Raw genomic sequence first — 22698 nt, forward strand, 5'->3', positions numbered from 1 at the left:
AGCAGCAGCTCCCATGGGGTTCCCATGCAATCACCCATGCTTTTTGACCACAAACCCTATTCAATAACATTAGTTGAAAGGGTTCAACGCCAAAAATTAACACCGATAAAAAGCATGCGTTAAACAAAGAAATATTTTCATTTATCCGTGCTCTTCTAACTTTCCATGAGTGCTGCACTGTACAGCACACATACAAAATGGAAACAGCTTTTAAACTTGTCTAGACATAGTATTTTGTACAGGAAGGGTATCCTTCCTGTACAAAACCTATCTAGACCCATGCAGACATCCTAGAACTATGGCGCTGAGGTGTGTGCATGGCGCATGGCAGCTGAAATCAGCACTGGCGCTAGGAAGAGAGGAGGAGAGAGTCATATGTCTGAATATATGGCGCTCTCCTGCTCTCTCCCTGTCACGCAACTAGCATGTTTGGGTGCTACACTGCGTTGCCTGACACCTTTCAGAATCTGGGCTTTTGTGTTTATTTTGCACCTGATTTTCATAAGTAATGAATATCGCAGGTGGCCCATCTGCTTTCCAGCCTTTGGTCTCCCTTCCCTGATGGTGGACCACCCTATTTATTTAGAGATGCGCTTTAGAGGCACCACCACTGCAGCTGCTTCATTGAAAGGCCTTACATTTTGCAGAGCAGGCACCGTGTTTGATGCAAAAACTCAGCAAAGATATTTTCTGAGAAACAAACTCCCAAATTGGGAGATTGTTTCTTAAAAAAACACACAAAGAAAATGGTCCCTGCAACTCAGGGCCATTGTGAGTTTGGGCTAATATGCAATTTCCTTAACCAAGGCCATTGTACATCGTATGGAGACCACAGGGAGGAAAACATGGGATGCCCTCCCTGCCCTAAACATAGCTGGGCAGGCATCAATGTGACTTAAAACAGTTGTAGTGGGCAGGCCTTCAATTCAAGGTTTTACACCTACAGAAGCAGAAAGATATCTGCTTTTGCAAACACAGGGGTATATTTACTGAAATTTTACACTGGGTTTGCATCAAAAAAAGTGATGCATATCGACGCAAAATCTTTTTTTACCTATTTACTTTCCAGTGCTAAACTTGTTTAGCTGGCTGCATAAAAGGCACAGGCTCTCACCCTGTTTAGCACTAGAAAATCACTTGAAAGTAATGCAAAGCAATGCATAGCACTGCTTTGCACTACTTAGCGCCAAGGGAGTGTACCATGGGTGGTGCATGGGTATTCCCATGCAACCACCCAAGGTTTTTTTTTATAAGACTCTATTTACTAGTAGACAGTTTTTTGTAGCAAAAAAGTGTGCCTATTTCACATAGGCGCTAAGAAGGCGAAATGCTTTCATTTCTCCTTTTTTCCAACTTTGCATGTGTGCTTCACTGTCCAGCACACATACAAAATTGGAAAAGGTTTAAAGTTAGTCAAAACATAGTTTTTTGTAATGGAAGGGTACCCTTCCAGTAGAAAACCTGTGCTAGACTCACAGAGGCCTCCTTGCACTATGGTGCAAAGGTGGTCTGTGGCGCATGCAGCACATTTCTGCGCCGTTGCAAGGGAGAGGGGAGAAGAGTGACATATTTCTGTAAAGATGGCACTCACCTTTTCACGCATCGCAGCATTTGTGGCTTTTGCACTGATCATCTAGTAAATCCAGGCCACAGTGCGTTCAGTCACTCTAAATTGACTGAGGCAAGTCTACCAGTCTCCAGCAATACTCCTGCCTCGCCAAACTGTAAATGAGGCCCTGCAGCACCACTGCGAAGCGATCACACTTAAAACTAACCCTGGGCGCGACACTACACTTCGCCCACGTAGTGTACATAGCACTGCCTGCTTCGCAGTTTTCGAAGTAGGCGAAGCAGGCAGCGCTACGCACACGCCAGGGCGAAGCCGTAGCTGCCTGCCACCCACCACCAACCTCACGCTCGCCCTCCTTTTAAAACATACCCTGAATGTAAAATAAATAAAAGCAAAGACACTTACCTGAAGCGCGGCGTCTCCGGGGCTCCCTCTTCCTGGTTTCCAACTTCTTCTGACAAATGCGCATGCGCGGACGCCCGCGCATGCGCATTTCTCGCAAGAAATGCGCATGCGCGGGCGTCCGCGCATGCGCATTTCTCGCAAGAAGTTGGAAACCAGGAAGAGGGAGCCCCGGAGATGCCGCGCTTCAGGTAAGTGTCTTTACTTTTATTTATTATAAATTCAGGGTATGTTTTAAAAGGCGGGTGGCGCGTAGTGGGGCTACGCGGAGCGCGTAGTGTGCGTAGATTTGGGCACACTACGCGCTGCTTCACGTAGCCCCACTACGCCCACTACGCCCACCCTTACTTAAAACATCACTCAGCACACAAACACAGACCATGCAATGATGCACCAAGACCTACAATGAATACTGCCACTGTCAAATACATGCAAAAAGGTACAGTGCACGTTACCAACCCTCCAGCTACAAGGAAGGACTCAGGAAGATTTGCCTGAGCTCCTCCGCTGTCGCACACAAAAACACCCAGCAGCTCCTAATGGCACCAGGAGAAAAAACATAACATTGTAAAATAAGGCGCCCACCTAAAAAGTAGCTTTAACCATAAAATGCAGACCCAACATGCCTCCATACTGTTGTGCAGCTTGGAAATTCCAGCATTTATTTTGTGGAAGTCCTGAGAATTGTCAGGATTTAGTCACCAATGGTATACTTGAAGGTAATGGACCTCTAAGAGCACTGTGCCATGCAAACGCATTGCCTTTGCTCCCATCGCTTGTCTGAAGTAAAGACGCCTCACACCTCTGAAAAGGGGCAGAGAGGCACACTAATTTCGAGAGGAATACAAACCAAAGAACCTTCCAGCATAAACAACACACCTTTGGCATAAGCTAATGCACACCATAAAAATGCACTCCGCAAACAGTGATATACACACAATGAACACCAAAATGAAACTCTCCCATTCAAAAAGTATATATGGTTACTTCTTTAGTCAATAGAAACGTATTGTAAAGCCCAAAGTGCTTATGGACTTGTGACCAAAATAGGTCAACACCAGAGCTCAAACACCACTTCACATAAAAACAAACCCAAACAAAACACAAAAAGTGACTTTAGATAGCACAAAAGGCAACTCTGAAACAGAGTTCAAGTGCACAACAACACAAACAAACAACTTATCACCAAACTGATGTTAAAGGCAACTCGTAACTCTGTTTTACAGATTAACCCACAACACTGATGCAACACAAAGAATAAATAAATAACGTTCAGTTTATTCACAGACCCGTGTTCTACTAAACAAGGGCTCAGGCTGCCATGTCCAAATTGCCTGTAAATGTCCATTGTCCAGTCCACCCTACATTCCCTAGTAGGATGCGCTGGAAGTTTTGGCCCGCAGCACCCACCGGCAACCGGTAGAAGGCGAAGTTACAATGCAGATGACTGGGGAGTGGTGACATATTGAAGAAATCTCTGCTGAAGGGATTTCTTTGCAAATTCCATATAGGTGACCTCCTGGTTTTCAATTGCCCATGATGAGGGACAGCGACCAAGACACTGGTACATTTTTCCATTTCATGATTTTACATATCACCACACAAATCAAGTCCAGGTTGTGTGTACCGCAATAGCCAAGTGTGCTACAATCAGCTCTTCCTGAACACTGCATCAGATCACTTAGCAAAGTCATTGATTTGTAGGCTATCTCAAATCAACCGATTGGCTTCATCGGGCCCCATTGAAACTTTTGCAAACTCCCAGCAGCAAGATGTCCTCTTTTCGGAATAATGGCTGCCCTGAGATATGTAGGGGGATATTTCTCCCATCTCTGAAAGCTGTTACCTTTTCACTAAGATGTCCATGCTCCTACGTGTCTTTGTTGGGAGCCACGCCTTGTTTTTGTGTTCATGTATGGCCTGTTTTCAATGCACAGGTTCCTCCATGACCATGGCACCTCCTCGCCTTATAAGATAGCTGATAACTCAAAAAATTGGGCATGACTGTTGAGAATGATATTTACAGGGTGGAGGGTGGAAATGTTGGGGGAGGCAGCGGTCAGCTCAGAGACTGTTGGTTTTGAAAAGTTGCTCCAAAGGCCTTCTGAAGTTATCAAATCACCTAAAGAAAGCTAACAAAGATTACTTTGCAGCATCATTTCTTTATCTCCATGTATACCCATGAAGGCACATTCAAAACTGGCACCTCCAAACCGCAACCATTTGTTTAAAACTATCTTGAGCAAAGCCCTATTGTTGAGCTGAATGTTGACACACTTCTTGCTTAACTTTTTTCACTCTAATCATTATTACATTTCACGTACACACTTAGTCTTGGCTTTGTTGTTTCTGGAAGGTTTGTGAGAACTAGATAGAGTTCTGAAAGTATTGGTCAGTCGGGATAATGGATCAGAAAGAGGAAATAACACCACCTTGATATTCAAACTAGTCACAAAAGTAAGTGATGGACTCAAAATGAAAATGTATACAAGCATAATTATTTACAGATACCATGTATTTTGTTCTCCACAACAGACTTCTGTAAGTAACGGAAAGAGAGTGCATTGACATTTACAGAATTATCGCGGCCTTTTCACAAATTACCAATTTTTGTCTCTCAGCCGTAGAAGACATTGATCTTTTGGCTTCACATTATTCGGGAAACATTCCAGTCACATCTGTCCCTCAAAACTAATGCCCTCTTTCCAACAGTCTTACCATAATTTATGTGAACAACGCTGTGTGCAGCTTAATCGACGGACACCTTTGCCTGCCCTGGTTTAAATCCACATTTTTGAGCTGCTTACCGCAGGACTGGTACTACCCACCCTGCATGGGACATCTTCAGTGAATTACACCAGCAACCGCTGTGGGCAACTTCTGCTTTAGGGATATGGAGAGGGCTAGAAGACTTGAGATACAAAGGTGGCTAACCACACGGGGCGTGTAGTGCATCTTCAAAAATCTCATAGCCACCGGCTATATATATAAATCTATATACATATACAAGATATTAAGCTATATTGCTAAATCATATTTTTAGGTCAGGGGCAGAGTTGAGGAATGTGGGAGCCTCAACCGTTTCTGTCTAAGCCTACCACAAACGACCCACAGTGAGCATTCAACGAATCACAGTGCCAGAAATCAGTGGGTAATGATCAATTCCCTTTTGGAGGTTGTGGAAGAAAGAAAGACTAGAACACTAGCTCTTTGCTAAACACACAGCTTGGACAGTGTGTTTTAATGGAAAAAAACAATGACAATAATTTGTGGATTTGCACCCCACCTTGTAGTACTGAGGAACTCAGGGGAGGTAGAGCTCTGCCTCTTTGGATCATCATCAATCAGCAGTGTCTCTAGCCTGTGAGTAAATACCACTTCGCTAGGGTGGAGATCACAGGGACAGTACTAGCATCTTGACAAGGAGCATCTGATTATAGACGGAGTGCCACCAAACACAGTTTTTTAGATTCCTCACTGGAAGCAAATGTGGTTCAGTGAGTGCTTCCTCACTCTATCGCATGAAAAAAATATTGCATACGCTACATCAACATAACCACTGCAACGCAAGGTAATCATGGGAGAAGTAGATATGGCTGTACCCAAAACCAAGAGTGCAAGAGGAGGAGGTCGCTCATTTGGAGACGTCACTGACAAACTATGCAATTCCCTTCGTGAACAACTTGCGTCCAACAACAATCTGCTAAGTTTCAGGAAACAACAAAAAACTCATCTTTTCGGATAATGCTTCAGCCTATTCTACAAACTCTGTTACCACTTCCTGTTAACGTGGGCAAGCTCGTTTTTGGGCATCCGTCGCACTTTACAAAATCAGCTAACATAACGTAACATATGAAGTTAACTATAGTAAGTGTATACTTAGTTTGACGATGCAGTGGTAGGCGATGTAGCGGATGTGATATTTTTGTAGATGAATATTACAAAACTCAAAATAGTGTCATAGTACCATCAAGCGCCCTTGAAATTCAATAACTCGATTTACTCGCTAGTGCCATGCTGCAAAGTACGGCTGGCACTTCATACTGGATAGAGGGGCTGCAAAGTTCGACTGGGAAGGGAAGTGGGCAGGCATGAAGGGCTTGGACTGTCAAATCCTGTATGACTGATGGAAGCGGCAGGACACCAGGAGGGAAGGACCCATGCCCTGCAGTTGTATTCATTTGGGACTCTCTTTTCAAGTCGCCAACTGGAAAATATTCTAACCCTGTTTCTGATTCTCATGAATGTGCTCTTGTTGGCAGTCTCTTCCTTTCTGCTGTTTGCTTTCCCCGTGACTGGCCAATTTTTCCCAGCATCGCGTACCAACACTTCTCCCTTTTAATGTAAATGCAATTCCTTACAAGGTACTGTTTTTAAAGTGCTTATTTTAGAAAACAATAAATCATGTAAAACCTTCTTTTTCAGTACACAGCAGCTATAGTGCTGACAGATTTCATTCATGTTTTCATATCAGGGCTGTGTGCAGGCGCTGCCCCGCACTGAGTGAGGCATCCGTGTCCCCTGGCTCTTTGCTCAGTCCTGCAAACATAGCAGTGCATTTGATTCATTGTTTCTGCATCTTTAAGACCTGTCTGCTGAGACCCGGGATGGAGAAGTGAACCATTTTTAGAATGGTTGCTGTGTTTATTTATTGAGCATGATGTCCTGTTGACATGAGCAGAAAAGGGATTGGCAGATCCCGGATCACCTTCCAGCTACGGTCCAAGTCTTCCATTCCCAGATAACTGCACCTCTTCTGCTTAGAAACAGATACACGAAGACTTGTTCGACCATTCTACAGTCTTTTTTCATTCCCTTGGCTCAGAAGTGGACTAACTTTATGGGGATTATTTCTGAAGAGCCGCGTATGAATGCTTGTCAATTAGACCTTCACATGCAACTGCTTCCGTCCCAGCTCTGCAGGCTTCTCAGACTCGTGTCACTGTGATCGCGTCCCTTCTATTGTCTGAGACCAGTCCACCCCTGTCTGCATTTATGGCCCCTGTGGTCTGAGACACTCTAGGACTGGGGAAATGCAATCCCCTGTAATGTCCCTATCTGCAGACTCGGTAGGAAGCCACATGGTTGTCAAGCCAGTAAATCAGATATTGACATATGCCCAGATGGCCATTCTTTTAACATTCTGTTTGCTTTCCTAGTTCAGGAAGTAGTCCCGGCTCCAGGGTTTGGCACGCCAAGCTTCTTTTTTCTGCACAGTTTTGGGGTTCCGGGCTGCACAAAACCTGGTCCTGTTTAAGGATCTTCTTCTCACAGATTTGTGCCAGTTTTGCTTGCAAGACGCCCTGCAGCTCCTTGTCTTCCAGTTCAATGGCTGCTGCCAGGGCCAGGAAGAAGTAGCTGATCGCATCGTGTGTGTCCTGAAAAAGATACATCAAACGTTAAAGTTGGCATTTCTCCCTTTTAAAAAGATTGGTCTTCCTCATTAAAACTAGTATCTCATTTTTTTTGTGCTTGGGCCTTGATTCTCGGGGTGGCATCTCTTGCCAGCGGGCTACCAAGGTGGAGGTGTGGTGTGTACATAGGGATGGGAAAAGTCTCCTTTCTACTTCAAATTGTAGTGGTTGTTCTGTCCCATTTTTTTTACTACTCGTCTAATTAAAATTATTGGTTGTGCCCATCCTAGACCGGGCTGTCCACACTCCCTCATGCACCCTAAAGGTTTCCATAGTACTCCCTTGCCACCATTGTCAGCATATTTAGCCACAATATAGGACCTTTCCCTCCGTCTGTGGAACAGAAGCCAGCCCAATTTTCTGTGTATCCCCTTGTGTCCTATTCCATGTATCTCTGTGCTCTCCAGGCATAATAGTATTAGTGTTTAGTATAGGGCCATCTCTTGTAACTTGGCATCACCTAGTTTTGGCACTCTGATATTAGCTAGGGGCAAATGGCTAAAACCAATAAGCAGGTATATGGGCACCCGCGATCACCGGTTTGCTCTGCGAATTTTTAAATCTGATCTCAGTGTTCTGTTTTCATGTGGAGTGGCCAAGTTTTTAGGCCAAGCTTGGTTAATTAGAATCAGAGCCATATGAGGTGTGACTCCAATGTAGATATTTATATCTCATTATCTGTGATTAGACCATATATTATATCGGCCTGTTCTATAACTTCTGAACACGGATTATGATAGAGATAGCGCTAGAACTTTATACATTGATTACCGTGATGGATTATGACCCTTTATGTATATAGTGTCCTAGACTTAAGTTTTTTACGAAACTTGTTTTATGCTTTTTATTCAAACATGCTGCTACTAATTCTATGTCAAGATACTTTTAAACGACTTTCTGTATTGTAAAATCTTTTTATCACTGAACAGATACTGTTTTATTCTATAGATGTCAAACGATGCTTTTATGATACATGTTGTCGAATAAAGCTATTTGAACTGAACTGATATTAGTGGTGGCACTCTGATATTACTACCTCACCTCGCCCAATGGAATCTCTGGCCTGATCGCTATTGCTCTCCACTAGAGAGACGATCCTTCCCTGTCAGATTGCCCCTCCTGTGAAGTTACCAAGTAAATTCCCAACTAAAATCACTGTGGCAGTCCTCAGAAGAATCCCCTCGTCAAAAGCAGCAGCTCCCCTCTGGCAGTGATAGCAAGTAGTTAGCAGGTGACCCCCTCCCCGTTGTAGTGCTCATGCTTCTTCGAAGGACACCATGGCGGTGGGCCTACTTTGTGCTCCTCGGGACACTTTGTTATTAAAAAGGGGCTGCAGATGCTGGTACGGCCCCTTCTCTAATATTGATAGCTCCGGTGCACACACAGCACAACCACTATTCTATAAGGGCGTTCCCTCATTTACATGAGGACATGGCCCCATACAGATGAGGGAATCAATTTGCCTTTGCACCCGAGCCCCATTATGGCTCAGGCGCAGAGCCAAACAGGCCCTTAGGACAAGCACTGACAGTGCAAAACAAAGAGGTGGGGCAGAGTCAGTGCAGCCCCAAGGGTAGCCCTCTGGAGGGGAGAAAAGTGATCCCATGACCAGGCTGCTGCCCGATGGTTCTCCTGGAACTCATTGGAGCGCGCCTCGCTCCAGGAGGTTCATGCGATCCAGCTCCAAATGGCCCTGTATTTGCCCCCAGAGGCTGGAACCAGAGCTGAAGCAACACTGTTTATGGGCACCTGCTGCTTGACAGCGGGCTCTTCAGCAGACCACTACGGCATTCATACGTATTTCACATTTAATGGTGCTCAGATAACACCATTAAAATGTGTGGTAGATCAGCATGATGTGCTGCATGCGGGATTATGACATCTGTAATTCAGTAGTAACCTATACATTTAACTCAGTCCAGTGTGATAAATGTGCAATGATTAAAATACTGCATATTTATTGTATTTCTAGACTTCTCTTAAAGAGAATCTAGCTAGAATCTCTTTGTGCTAAAAAAGGGAGTGAGAAATGGTCAGACTTGACGGAGCAAGTCATGGATGTACTATCTAGCGAGTAATGTATGTAGTAGGTTATTAAGTTTTGTTGAGAGTGTTCATTACCTTAAGCTGGTGGAGAGTGAGTTTCCCCAAGCGGTAGTAGAGTCGCGCATAAAACTCCGCTTCCTTCGCACACCGCATCGGGGAGGGACACAGTGACAGGGTCTTCAGGTAGCAGAACTCGGCCATCTCATACATCTGCAGGAAATAGTAGACCGTAGCTAGACGATGAAATGCAACCAGCTCGTGCAACTCACTCCCTGCAAGAAGAAGCAACAGTACAGCAACACTGCCTCCTGCTGGTACAGATCCAATGCCCCCCCCCCCGCCCCCACCAACATAGGCATACTCTAGGGGCAACAGTTCTTAACATCTGGTCCACGGACGACCCGGGGCCATGGTGCTTGCCCATGGAGTCCCTGGTGCCATATAAACTCGAACCAATATTTTGTGTCAATTTTGAGCCCTTGAAGCTAAAAAACTATATAAAATTGGTTCCACATATGAGGAAAATAATTTAATCAAGTAACAATAACACATACTTAACGCTTACTGTAATGCCTCCTCAATGTATTAGATCTATGTATTAAAAAAAATCAATAAATATATGTTTATAAAAGTAATAAACATTTTTTAAAATGTTTTCAGCCGGAAGCTGACTTCTTTGTCTAAATTGAGCATGTGTGAATGCATACAGTCACTGTTCGCATTCAAAGAAGCTCCAATCTGGACTAGCAATCAGTTTCTTACTAGTAAAAACTATTTTGAATTGCTAATGATTTTCTAAAAATATCACTGGAATCTGCACACTTAGAGAGTCATAGTTCTGGGGGCTGCTTTATTTCTGCATATATAGCCATGTGCACTCTTCCAAGCTGCACGCTGTCCCATCCACTGATTTATCCGGGCAGGCACTTACAGACTCCGAGCATCTACGCTTCTCGTATTAGAATGGGGTCATGCCAGCACTTTAGCAGAGCTGAAATACTTCCACATGCAGTGTACGACTTCCCAGTAGGCAGCATGTATTCTGGAATAAGGAGCAACTAGTCTTCTAGATTTTATGCAATCACTGTTTTTGTCACTTTTCGTCACAAAGATGCTGCATGGCCTTCAGCTTGATCAATACAAAGCTCGAATGATGCCCTGCACCCGCTTGTGTTGAGAGCTCTCATGTCACATGATGACCTATTGATTTGTGATTGAACCCAACCTAGGTCCTTAAATTGTGTGTAGCCAGTCTCATACTTATACATGCAGTTGCAGAGCAAATTAGACGGACTGAGAGCCTCATTTACTAACCCATTGGTCCTTATTTGGATGCACTGGAAGCGCAATGGGCCTGCCCATATTTACAAGGTCACATAAAGTCACCCTGCATGGCTTTTCATGGTCTTGTAAATATGTTACCCTTTCACGCATAACTCTGCGTAAAAGGGGCGTTCCCTTGGTGTTGCTCTGCGTGTTCCCATGCAACATCCATGAAACCTGACACATTCCCAGATTTACAACATTTTGTAAAGCTGGTAATGCGTGACGTTGTAAAGCTGGGAATGGGTCAGAATACTGCGCCTCCCTAGGGGAGGCATAGGAGTGGCGCAACAAGGAGAAATACTTTTATTTCTCCTTGATTTTTCCTCTTTTTCGATGCGTACTACATTCTGCAGCACGCATAGAAAGCGGAAAATGGCATTAATAACTGTTTTCCTGCACAAAAACAATCATCCTCGCAATGCAGGCACCCTTGATGCATCACACAACGGTGTCTGCGCTGGCACACGGCAGCTGTGTGTGCGTCGGAGCAGGGGAGGAGGACAGGAATGCACCGAATCTTGTGGATATGGTGCATTCCCCCTTCTTTTTTGACGCACAGCAGCACAACAGGACGGCTTGCTGTGCTGCTGTGCCTCAAAATATAGTAAATGAGGCCCTAAGTTCTTATAGAGAGCACTTGTTTATGTATATTATTACTGTGGTACACATCATAGAAATGACTTGGGAGTCCATGGTTCCCAGTTGTGATGCAGTGGGGTCCGCAGAAGTCAAAAGGTTAGGAACCACTTGTCTAGCGACTGGTTGGAGCTCACTTAAATGTCTGCGTAAGGGCACTCAAGGTTATACATGTGGATCATTTTATTTTTCACTTGCAAACCCTACTGAAAATGATATGTTCTCATCCGATGCAAATATTTGTGTTCAGCACATTATAAAAAGCAGGCATTAAAGTTGACCGAACTGAAACCACCATCCCAAAAAATGCAAATGTGATTTTTCATCAGAAAATAAATGCTGATTTACGTACTACTCCACAGTGCACTATCTTGCAAATCTTTTAATAAACTGATTCCATGAATAATGGCAGTGAGATGCCATACAACAGCAGATGTGTGCTACACAAATGTTAGCGACATATCAGAACTCTAAAGAACTCACCCGCAACAGAGCTGAGCCTCACTGCGGTTGTTGCAAACTCCCGCGCCTTCACATAGTCCTTCAAGCCAATCTGCAACTCGCTCAGCTTGTGAAAAAGGCGGAGCTCCGTTGTGGTCTGATGGACTTTCCGGGCCAATGGGATAGCGCCTTCCTAGAAATAAACGTTTGACGTAAGACATCATTTACTGAGGTTTGCAGAGTGACTATTTTCTTGGCTCCGTGTTTTTCCGAGGTTACTCTTTTTTCATCTCTAAGGTTTTCCTGGGCAGCTCCTGACCAGTGCCTGTGTGTAAATTGTGAAAAAGATGGTACACTGGGGCAACTCTGTCTTTGTGATCCTCTTGACTTAGCTGACACTTAATGCATTGCCACTCCCCCATGACCATCAGTTAAAGCTACCACACTTTTACTCGTGAGAAACTGAGGCTGCAAGTTGCACTCAGAAGAAAATAAGGCTGCAGACTTGGTTATCTTATACGCAATAAGATGGCCCCATTAAGCAATAGCTATATTTGTTTAATTTAATGTGAGTCTGATAACAGACACTCTATTATTATTGTTAGGGGATTGCAACCTTTTTTATTGCAACTTTTGTGAAGGTTTCTGGAAAAGATTGCTACTCCAAGAAGATGCAAAGTTATGTGCTTTCCTCATCTTTGCTTGAAAAGAAGGACTTATGTGACAATTTCTGGGGAAATGTCTGCATACCTTTAATACTGTGCATAGAACAGCTCTTGCAAAGTGTATGTCTGCTGGGAAAAAGAGAGCATGCATTTTCCATCTCGGTTAAGTATGATTACAATAAAAATTATCTTGTAGTGTGGTGAAAATAATTTCTCAATGCACAGAATAAACTTCTCATAATTCAAAAAATTTGAAGAATGGAAACTTCTCAAAACTTTGCTTGTAGAAAAAAGTTTGGACACCCCCAACTATTACCAGTCAAACTGTTCACTTCCGGTTCATTAATATATCATGGTGAGAGTGAGCAGCTCCTCAGTTATTAAGCCTCACTCAATTGCTTGCCTTATGCAGTTGCAACACCGCATTCTTCATGGGATCTGATCGTTATGAGTCTGGTCTGGCCACAGAGTAAAAACTCCTATCTTCCTTCTCGTCACCCCTTTGATAGCTATTTCCTCTTAGACTAAGATTTGCATTTAACTTCCTTTCTTCGTGAGGCGCGCCAAACATTATTACAATATGAAACCGTTTGACAACATGTAGAATTATTACATTTACTTCCTGCCAATGTTGATATTTATGTATTTAATGTAGGTGGTAAATAGAGCACAAACCTTTCTCCAAGGTACAGCAGAGAACTTACAGAGAAACGGTTGAAGCTATGTCTTGGTGTATGGGTTCAAGAGGTGGTGACAGATTGTCTGTTCTACAGAGCACACCCTGGTTGACATTCTTATTCAACAACGTGATCTCTTTGCCAACAGGCAGCAATTCTCTTAGCTAATAAATGTGTTCAGCAAAGCAAACCGAGGAGCAACCGGTGCTATATGACTTTGACTACCGAGTAATCTCACCGATTGGTCACACAATTGGGTTAGGATGCCTGCATGTGAAACAGTCCCGCCATTCGATATATCCTTTGCTTGTTGGAGCACATTAAATCTGAAATTATAGATTTCTTGCTGTGTACCTGTATTGTTCGTGTTTGCAATGCTTTACCATCTGGCAATGCTAGCTTGACTGGACAGTAGTTGCGTCCACTGGTCAAATTCTAGTGCAAACGTTGACTTTCCTATGAATTAATTTCAAACCTAAGTTGATTACCCTGTAGAAGGCAACGGCTCTATGCCTGTTCCGGGATCCATTGAAGAACACGTCCCCAGCCTCCTCGTATAAACGCAGAGCAAGCTCAAAATCCCCAGATTCCAGGGTCCTCTGGACAGCCGCCTACAAAAGAAGCGGTATTCATGAGATCCAAGAAGAGTATATTATCTTCCATAACAAGTTATGCGGTAAAACAATAATTTTTCCACTCTGCACCAGGACATAACACATGCTGCAGTAACCCATATATACATTATGGTCATGCCATTTCAGACGTTTGTTGTCACTAAAGTAAAAACTTAAATGCTAGAAGAAATGAGGAATGACTTTACTAAAAAGGACATAGTGAGCATCTGTCACCAATAGGACTAGAAGCCTGGCATCAGTGATGAGAACATAAATCCAAAGCATTTTTTAAATGAGACAGCTGGAAAATGTTGAAACAGCTGAACTGCTGGAACTACAGCAGCAGGGTGTCATCCCAGTAGAGTTTAACTAGAGAAATCCTATCAAATCATTCTGACTCAGTAGTCAAACACATTGAAGCATGACCAACAGATGGGATCTATTAGGATGTGATTCCAGCCTTAGGCACAATAATGCACAGAACATTCCTGGGCACGCTTACTGTGGGTCATAGAGAGGTGCAGGGCAATAGGAAGTGACTTGAAACAGGAGATAAAGGGAGCTCCTGACAATATCAATGTAGGTCAGTTTTGCTATACAATGTCACTAGCATGAAGGAGTTATGTCATGGAGTGTTTGTTTCCTCCTTCAACATTGGTCAATGTCATTGCTGACATTGACTGAAATGGAAGGAGGAAGCAAATGCTCGAACAAGGAAATAAAATACTAATGAGTGAGGTCAGGCACACTTACGTCATTATTACTTGCTAAGTCACGATACTGACGTGATGTCGAATACAACAATGAAGACAATTATAGTCAGAAGATTGATAAAATGTGCATCAAGAAGACAACAGCATGCATTGACCTTTATGTTATACTAAAATTAAGACCTTAAATGTGAGATACATTGAAGCAGCTAGTCCTCTTGTCTGGTCCTTCATCCACGTGAGCAGCTGTGAAGAGGAGAGTTCCTCGGTCCCATCTCAAATAGGGTGACTAAATGTTGGCACATCAACAGGATCCCAAATTCCCAGTGATTGCATACACATTAAAAGATTATTGCATTCTGGGACCTGCAGTCTTGGTTAATCTCCAGTAAACTGAATGAAACGACTATCATATCACAATAATTTGTAAAAACAAAAGCCCAAGAATGGAAATATTATGTGCATATTGCATTGCCTCCATGTATAGTCGTATGGTCAATTTGAAAGTAAAGCACGTTGTATTTGTTGTTTTTATGACTGAGCTCCATTTGAGAGTGGACTGAGAAGTGTCTGTACGGTGTTGTAGGCAATCCTTCACCCTACGAAATTGCCATTGGCTGAAAAAGTAGTCCGCTCCTTGACTCGTCAAAGTTAATGAATGTCAGGGGCGAGAGCAGGGTCTGGCCTGAGGCGTTTGCCGCCCAGTGACATGCGGTGCAGATAAGAGCGGGGGGAGGCGACAGACGATGACGAACGGGGGGGGGGGTGGGGGGGGCGGGGCGAAAGATGACGACGAGGGAGAATACAATTTAGAAAAATAATGTTTACCTTGTGCTTGCCGTTGTCCCCAAAAAAGTGCAACCCAGGGAAGACCACACCCTAGCTACACCACTGGGTCTCGTGTTTGCTGCCCAAACGCTCGCTCCAGCCTAGTGCCCTATTTGCAAATGTGCAGCTCAACGAGAAGCATATGGCAACCAGAGTTTATTGCATTGAGAATTCAAAGCCTGCTCAGTGATATAGCCTTGACTCTCAGGACTGGGTTTGTAGAAGTAAGAAACCCCTTCATCTTAATTTCTGTACCACGTGATAAATGTTTCTAAAACAAACGTCACCTGAAAATACATTTCCACCAGCTCGTCTTCCCACAGCATGTAGTAGAGGATGCCGGCATGCAGCCAGGCCCGGGCCACTTTTTCCTCCTCTCCGAGGTCGATATATATCCTCAGACTCTGCTTGGTGTAATCCACAGCTCTTCGGAGAGCTCTGTATAAAAAAGAAAAAGACTCATTCATCAGGTGACTGCAACTGTCCCTCACTCGGATCAGGACTGGCCTTTCATGAAATCAGAGAATGACCAATAGGCGCATCACAAGTAAGACCATTGGAACTGGGACAGGGTTATCCACTAGCCAAGCAAATTCTTCCTTTCTGGTATGTCACGGCTTCTTACTATACAGAGCTCAATCACTTTGTAACCAGGATTGGCCTATGTAAATCCACATTCATACTTGCAAATGTTTACACCCCATACACATGATAAAATAAGACACATAAAATAAGCTAAGGTGTTATTGACACAGTTTATAGTCCAATTGCAGTTGTAAGTTATAAACTTCCAGCGAGTTAGGCTCTTGGTATCGCAAGCTCTCAAAGCATGTTAAGAATGTAGTAAAGTCTTGGGGAGAGCAGGGCTCGTGTTAGGGAGCACAGGTACAAAATAACCACGACGTCAGAAGGCAGGGGCGTAGCTTGGTCAGTAAAACTGGAGGGGTGTGAGCTTCAGATTTCCAGACAATCACGCGGGCATATCATTTAAAATACATTATATGACAAGCAGGGTTCATGCGAAAGCTAAAGGGGCAGTGGAAAGGGAGATGAATGTGGATTGGTAGGGGTATTAAGTGAGAGAAAACACAATATTTTGTAACTTAACCCAAACTTTTTTAAACTACTTTGTCTGTGTGCGCATGTAAAAATTCCTGGTGAAAGCCGACAGACACCTCACCATACCCACTGAAAGCACCTGTACCCAACTATTTGCCAGAAAATATATTTATTAGTGGGGCGTAGGATTATAGTAGCACTGCAAACATTGTTAAACCAGACTGTTACCTCCAGTTCTGGAAGGCACATCAGGAATTTAAAACCCAGCTCAGGAGCCAGATTCTTAAGTATGGCTTCGAGATGAAGAGGCCACATTCTACAGGGCACACCTTGAGTATTGCACCTAATTCTAGATATCACATCCAGGGTATTATTCCGGTTTGTGGAGGTCATATATGGGTAATATGCATCATTTGTCACCAATAATGTTCCTCCTAGCACGGGATGCCTTACCTGCACATTTGTGGTCAGATTTGTATAAATCTCTTAGAACCCTGTAACTTATCTTGGAAATGTCATCTAGAATATTGTGTCTAGTTCTGGAGGCCACAACGGTGCTGGTATTTTGGCTTCAGTACTTTAAGCCACATTTGTAGTATACTCACAAAAGGTAACCGGATGGTCTAACTACTGAACTAACTAAGTTGTAAGTGTAAGGGAACAGACAAATGCTTTTGTTAGGACGAGAACCCTCCCTCACCCAAAGGTGACATGCTTCATCTTTGGGTTCCCTCTTGCACACTGCGACCGCAAGGTACACAGTGTGTGCTACAACTCTCCCTCAGGAGAGGAGCGTGAGGTGTCTTAGGTCATACAATGTAGGTCAGAGTGAGGGGCAGAGTGCAAAAAAATATAATAAATTCAAAAATTAAAATTAAAACTATCTCCTGGATGGACAAAGCTAACTTTAATTGGTGTCCCCAGTGGATAGGACTAAAATCAGCAAAGTGAAAATAGGGATATGGACGTTCCCTGTTGAGCTAAGGTCAACATGTTTCTGCCTGTTTGACCATCTGGTTCGTGGCATTCTTCAGGACCAACTTATAGTCACTTTGCTACTATCATGAAAAATAAATGTATAAAAATACCATACTCTAATTTTTTGGCATTGATCAATGGTGCCAGCTGCAGTCCGGTCCACCGTCAAATACCGGTACTACTATTCTACCTCCTCCTTCAAGAGGTCCTTTAATGACGGGTCTGAGGAGTCTTAATTTCCTGTATCCTGCCTCTTTCGTTAAAGGCTGAAGCCACATTTGTAGCACAGTGCCTAGTTGTGGCAACCACAGCTTGAGAGCTTCAGTGTTGTGCTGAGATGCAGAAATCTCAAATAGAGTCTTGTGTGATGTGTGTGCAAGCACATATAAAGGCTACATCTGGTGTGATGCGTTCAGTTCACGAGGTCACATCTGAAGTGTTGTGTTCAGATCTGAAAGCGATAATCAATAAGCATTTTCAAAGCCAATACGTCTGGCTCGAATTTTGAGCCCTGACTGAAATATTTTTTTAATACTAGCTATAGTGAAAGAAAAAATGGATTGCTTTCTTAAAAACAATGCATGCATAATATAAGGCATGAGTCTGTGTACTTTTGAGATGTGGCACAGTAGCTTACAAGTTGCAATATAAGCACTCCGTAGTCGTCGTAAAGATGGAGCCAATAGCATGTGTGAGATGGTGACACTCCAGTGGGACTTAGCCAAATCCCACTTAATGTATTGGTTAAAGAATTGTTAACAATAGGTTATGCAGAGAACTGACCTGTCAAGCTAGACCTAGTAAATGGATGGGAACAATCCAGTGACTGGCAGCCAACTCATGATGGCTACCCTATATTCCTTTTATAGTTGAATTACTATGATGGGAGGAAAAATAATATAAATATATACACTCTGATGGAAAGCAGTTCGTATGGAGTGTGTATGTTAAGAACATTCAAATTCATAAAGAAAATGCACCTGTGAAAATGCTGCATTTCCCAGTAGAAGTTAACTTCAGAAACTATAGGTCACAATATGATCAAAATCAAAGTGCAACTGGGAAGAGAGTGAGCTGGACGTTGTAAAATATGTCAAAATTATGAAGGTTTATTTCAATGACCACAAAAATAAAAAACAAAAAACAGATTAAAAATACAAACATTCCATTGCAAATGCCACTCTTTGTACATACCATGTATTATTATTGTTCTTCAGTTTCCTCACCGCTGTCAACAATTTTCAATATAGGCTTTATGTCAAGAGCTATCAAGTCACACTTCTTGGTACTTCATTGAGCTGCATATGTGTAGCACCCTCTATGTCTGGTAGGAGAGTCTGCATAGATATGACAGGAAGGCCAGGGAGAACTAAAGCTACCTAACTACAAAACGATATAGCAGTTATAACATATGTTATTAATGTGCATTTTTGACAACAGTAACTCGATTAAAAAATAATTTGTGCGTATTTTGACACTATGACATCTGGGGATTAGGACTGTCGTCTCCTGCAAATATGCAGTAGTGCTCTATGGAATCTAAGGCGATACGTAGATTTCTTTTTCTGATTTTAACTGCCTTTATCTCTAAATGTCCACTATGTCACTATTGGAACAGCATGTGCAGGTGGGCACTAGGACCCTGCACAGGACAGATGGGGAGGTGACTGGACACTGAAAGCCACTTCCGGCCAGGGAGCATACATTGCCTGCACCCACGAGGAGAAGAATAAAGGAATTGCGTTTACTCATCAGCCTCCGTGTGTGGTCCTTTCGGGCAGGGGCACAGGGGACACGACAGTCACCAAAATGGCAGCTCTGTGGGAGGACCGAGAGTGTGAATGGCTCAGACAAGGACAAGTGGAACAATAGGTGGCAAGGAGAAGTGAATGTGAGGACTCTAAAATATAAGGCAAAAGTGTTTGCAATGGGATGTGAGATATAATATGTGAGTTAAGACGATGAAGGCAACTGGAACAGGGGAGAGCCAGTGGGAGATGAGGGGCAAGTGAAATAAATGAGACAGGGCACCGAGGGGTAAACGTGCCAGTGGAAGGTGAGGAGAAACAGAGCAGGGCACAGAGTAAGGAAGGGGGAGAGAGTAGCAAGTGGGAGCTATGAAAAGTGACACCGGTGGGTGCTAGGAAAGGGAAGGTGAATGGGAAGCAAAGATGAGGGTCGAACTAGAAGGGAGTTGGGAGCAGGCTGGGGGTAGAAGGGTGCAGTGAGTAGGGGTAAGATTGATGAGAGGAACAGATAAGGCTGGACACTATATTACTTTTTGATGCTGTGCCAGTCCAGGTAGAGGTGAACAGTCTTTTATCAGACGGCGCTGGCTCCTGTTACTAGTGATCATGAGGTCCTTACCTAGACAGTCCACCACTTACAGAATATTGCTGTGTACAGATGGACTGTACTCTTACTTAACCATATTTGGGGCTGTTAGCACCAGCAGCGGCCTGTCCGTGTGAGCCGAGGGGCCACGCCCCACAACTTTTTTCAGGCAAGAAGACTGCCTGTCAGGCTGAACAATGTTCAGGTCAGGCAGCCAGGAGCTAGACATGTGCTAAATGCGCAGGGTCCTGGCTGCCTGAGCTGAACTTTGCCAGGCTGAGGATTTCACAGCCATGTGGGCATGCCCTCCTTAGCCACTAGTGATGAGGGGAGCACCACAATGCTCTCGGACCTGGGCGCTTCAGTATTAAGCCCTGAAGTGGCCAGGGCCACGTGTGAATCAGTGACACCACATCACAGAGTGGGGCGGGGGGGTCAACAATCTTACTGACCCCAACCCCCTCTGTGACAAGGTTGGTACTGCTGCCTTCCCTCAATGGCCGAACTAAGTCAAAGGTCAGCCAATGAGGGAAGGTAGCATTCCCAACACTCCTGGGACCTCCGAGACTTGTGACTGCTGGCTTTCCTCATTGGCTGACCTAAGGTTAGTATGTTTGCGGGTCTGGCAGACTGACCCTGAGGCGCCTTTGGTGTGTTAGTCAGGCCATTCTGTGCCCCTGTAACAGCCCTGGGATTGTATGGTCTGACAGCTACATTATAATCTGGAAGGCCTATGACATGCCAGTTTGGCCCTTCTTGGTAGTACTGTGGCCCTTTCTTGGTGATGTAGTCAGTGCTCAATTTGAGCTATTGGTTGCCGGTGGGGCCCACTGGCACTTACTTTTGGGGACTGGTATTTATGTTTCCCCATCAGAGGTTGACAGCGAGCAAGAGAGGGAAAACATACAAAGTGAAATTACAGAAGAAGAGAAAGAAGGGGAAAAACTGAACAAAGGGAAAAAGCAGGAGACGGCAAAAGTTATATAAAGGGGCAGCAGTGTCTGGTAGTGGATTAAACAGGCCTGAGGTGGATTCAAGACTACGCAGCTTTAATATTCAGTGTGCTCATTTTTAATAGCACCGCTGGAGCAGAGCTTTGAGCACCAGCACTCATTCTTTTACAAGTTAAGCACCGTGTGTAGTCATCTAGTAAGGCGGCTCAGGCACTTACCTGGCAGTGTTGCATCCCTTGTAGAGATGGCTGAGGGTCTCCAGCAGCTGCGCCTCCTGCTCTCGGTCCTTTATGCGGTGTGCCAGAGACAGCCAGTGCTCATAGTAGATGATGCAGGCTACTGAGTCTGGAGAGACCTTGCTGTAATAATGGCAGAGTGCCTCAGTGGCGAGTAACTGACCTGTGTAGGTGAAGCAAAGCAACACTTTGTCATTGCAGATCGACTAAAAACTGCACAAATAGTGCCAGGAAAACACTTTAAGCATCACAGACCTCAAATGAAATGTATATGAATTCAATGGCACAAGAAAATCTGGAAAAGTATTTTACTATAATGCAAAAAAAAAAAAACATTATTATGGAATTTGAAGGTTACCCGACTATTTGAAATACAAAAATATGATAAGCTAAGAAATAATACATAAAAAGTCAAGCGGGGGTTAAGGTTCCATGAAAAACCTCAAAAGCTCCAAAACGCACCAAAAATGAATCTACACAAATATGTTTTTTATAGTTTCTCTAACATTTCATCGACTTGCAAAGTTGCAAGGGGTAAAGGTGTTCTCCATCAAATGACATGTTGATGAGAGGGTTTTGAAGGTCAGGATTAAAACCTGAAAGGCAGAGCCAGGCATTGCGGCGCAAGATAATGCTTGTATCAACTCCCCTAGAGGCTCTGCCAGCGGCATCCAATGCAAATAGATTTTTGCACTGGAAATGACTTTGCCTTCAGACACTCTTTCTTCCCATCTTTCAGGGCATTGCTCAGGCAGATGTTTGAGGAGACCCTAAATTACCTTCCCTTGTTCCCTATCGTAATGCGAAAGGAGTGCTACCAAGTTAGCTATTCACCAGGGAGTATCTGCTCCTACAATTACCTTTTCTCCACTGTGTATATTTTCTTATTCTCCTTCTCTGGAGCAGCATCACCTGTGGTGGGCAGTATGGACCATGGTGGAGTTAGGAGGGATCTGTCCTCATCTGCTGATCCATACACAACCACCTTAAGGTAGGTGGCCGCACATTAAGGGCTTGATTACGAGTTTGGTGGTGCGGCGCCAGGTCTGCCCCACCTCCGCACTGCCAACCCCGTGGTCGGGATGCCTGTCAGATTACAAGTAATTCTTGTGTCTGGAAGGATTTTTTTTTAAATTCCCACGGCGGTTCCCTGAAAATGGGCATTGCAATGGGAACACCAAAAGCAGTTGCTGCACGGCAAGGACTATAAAGTCCATGCCATGAAGGAACTTGGGTGCATGCACACAGGGGTCACATGTTTTGCCACTCTGCATGCACCCCATGGTGCAGAGGCACAAGGGTGTCCTGTAGGGCCCCTTTGTTTCCTCTCAGCCACAGCTTTTATGAAGGAGGAACCGCCATGAAAACTATGGCGGAGAGGAAACTCGTAATATGTTTGATGGGACCACGGTGGTACCGCCAAGCATATTGCGGCATCCTTTCTGCTGCAACACCGCCAGTTAATGGAGGTTCCCTTCCGGCTGTGGCAGGGTAATGGCGGCCTGACCGCACTAATTGCAATATGGTGGTCGGAAGACCGCCACTGCCACGTCCCCATGAGTCTGGAAGTCAGTGGGCTGCCAGACTCGTAATTAGGCCCCAAATAACTTCGTGGTATGAGGAGATTTTATCTAGGAGGTTTTGAAAGATAAAGTTTGAGGCTAGAATCCCCTAGTTGGTCTACATTATAGACGACCCATGGATTATCCATAGGTCCCTTTACTGATGTTTGGTCGTAAGGTTAAAAATGGCCCGTAGCGGATGCCCTTTGGTGAAGTGGAATACGGTGACATTGGTGAGGAATTTGTG

At 44.1% G+C, this 22698-nt stretch overlaps 1 protein-coding gene across 5 annotated transcripts in view; it reads right to left on the reverse strand.

The window, feature by feature from the left end:
* Positions 1–3230: 3230 nt before the first annotated feature.
* The window catches only part of SH3TC2 (SH3 domain and tetratricopeptide repeats 2), a 257065-nt gene continuing 237597 nt past the window's right edge, over positions 3231–22698 (reverse strand). For all 5 annotated transcript variants that reach the window (XM_085618160.1, XM_085618159.1, XM_085618157.1 and 2 more), the window contains 6 exons: positions 20872–21052; positions 15617–15767; positions 13666–13788; positions 11878–12028; positions 9508–9704; positions 3231–7350 (listed from right to left, as the gene is read on the reverse strand). In XM_085618160.1, coding sequence (XP_085474286.1) covers positions 7108–7350; positions 9508–9704; positions 11878–12028; positions 13666–13788; positions 15617–15767; positions 20872–21052 — 1046 coding nt within the window. In that variant the 3' untranslated portion in view covers positions 3231–7107. The remainder of the gene's footprint in view (positions 7351–9507; positions 9705–11877; positions 12029–13665; positions 13789–15616; positions 15768–20871; positions 21053–22698) is intronic.

Source organism: Triturus cristatus, chromosome 7 (genome assembly GCF_964204655.1).
Source record: "Triturus cristatus chromosome 7, aTriCri1.1, whole genome shotgun sequence".
Lineage (NCBI taxonomy): Eukaryota > Metazoa > Chordata > Amphibia > Caudata > Salamandridae > Triturus > Triturus cristatus.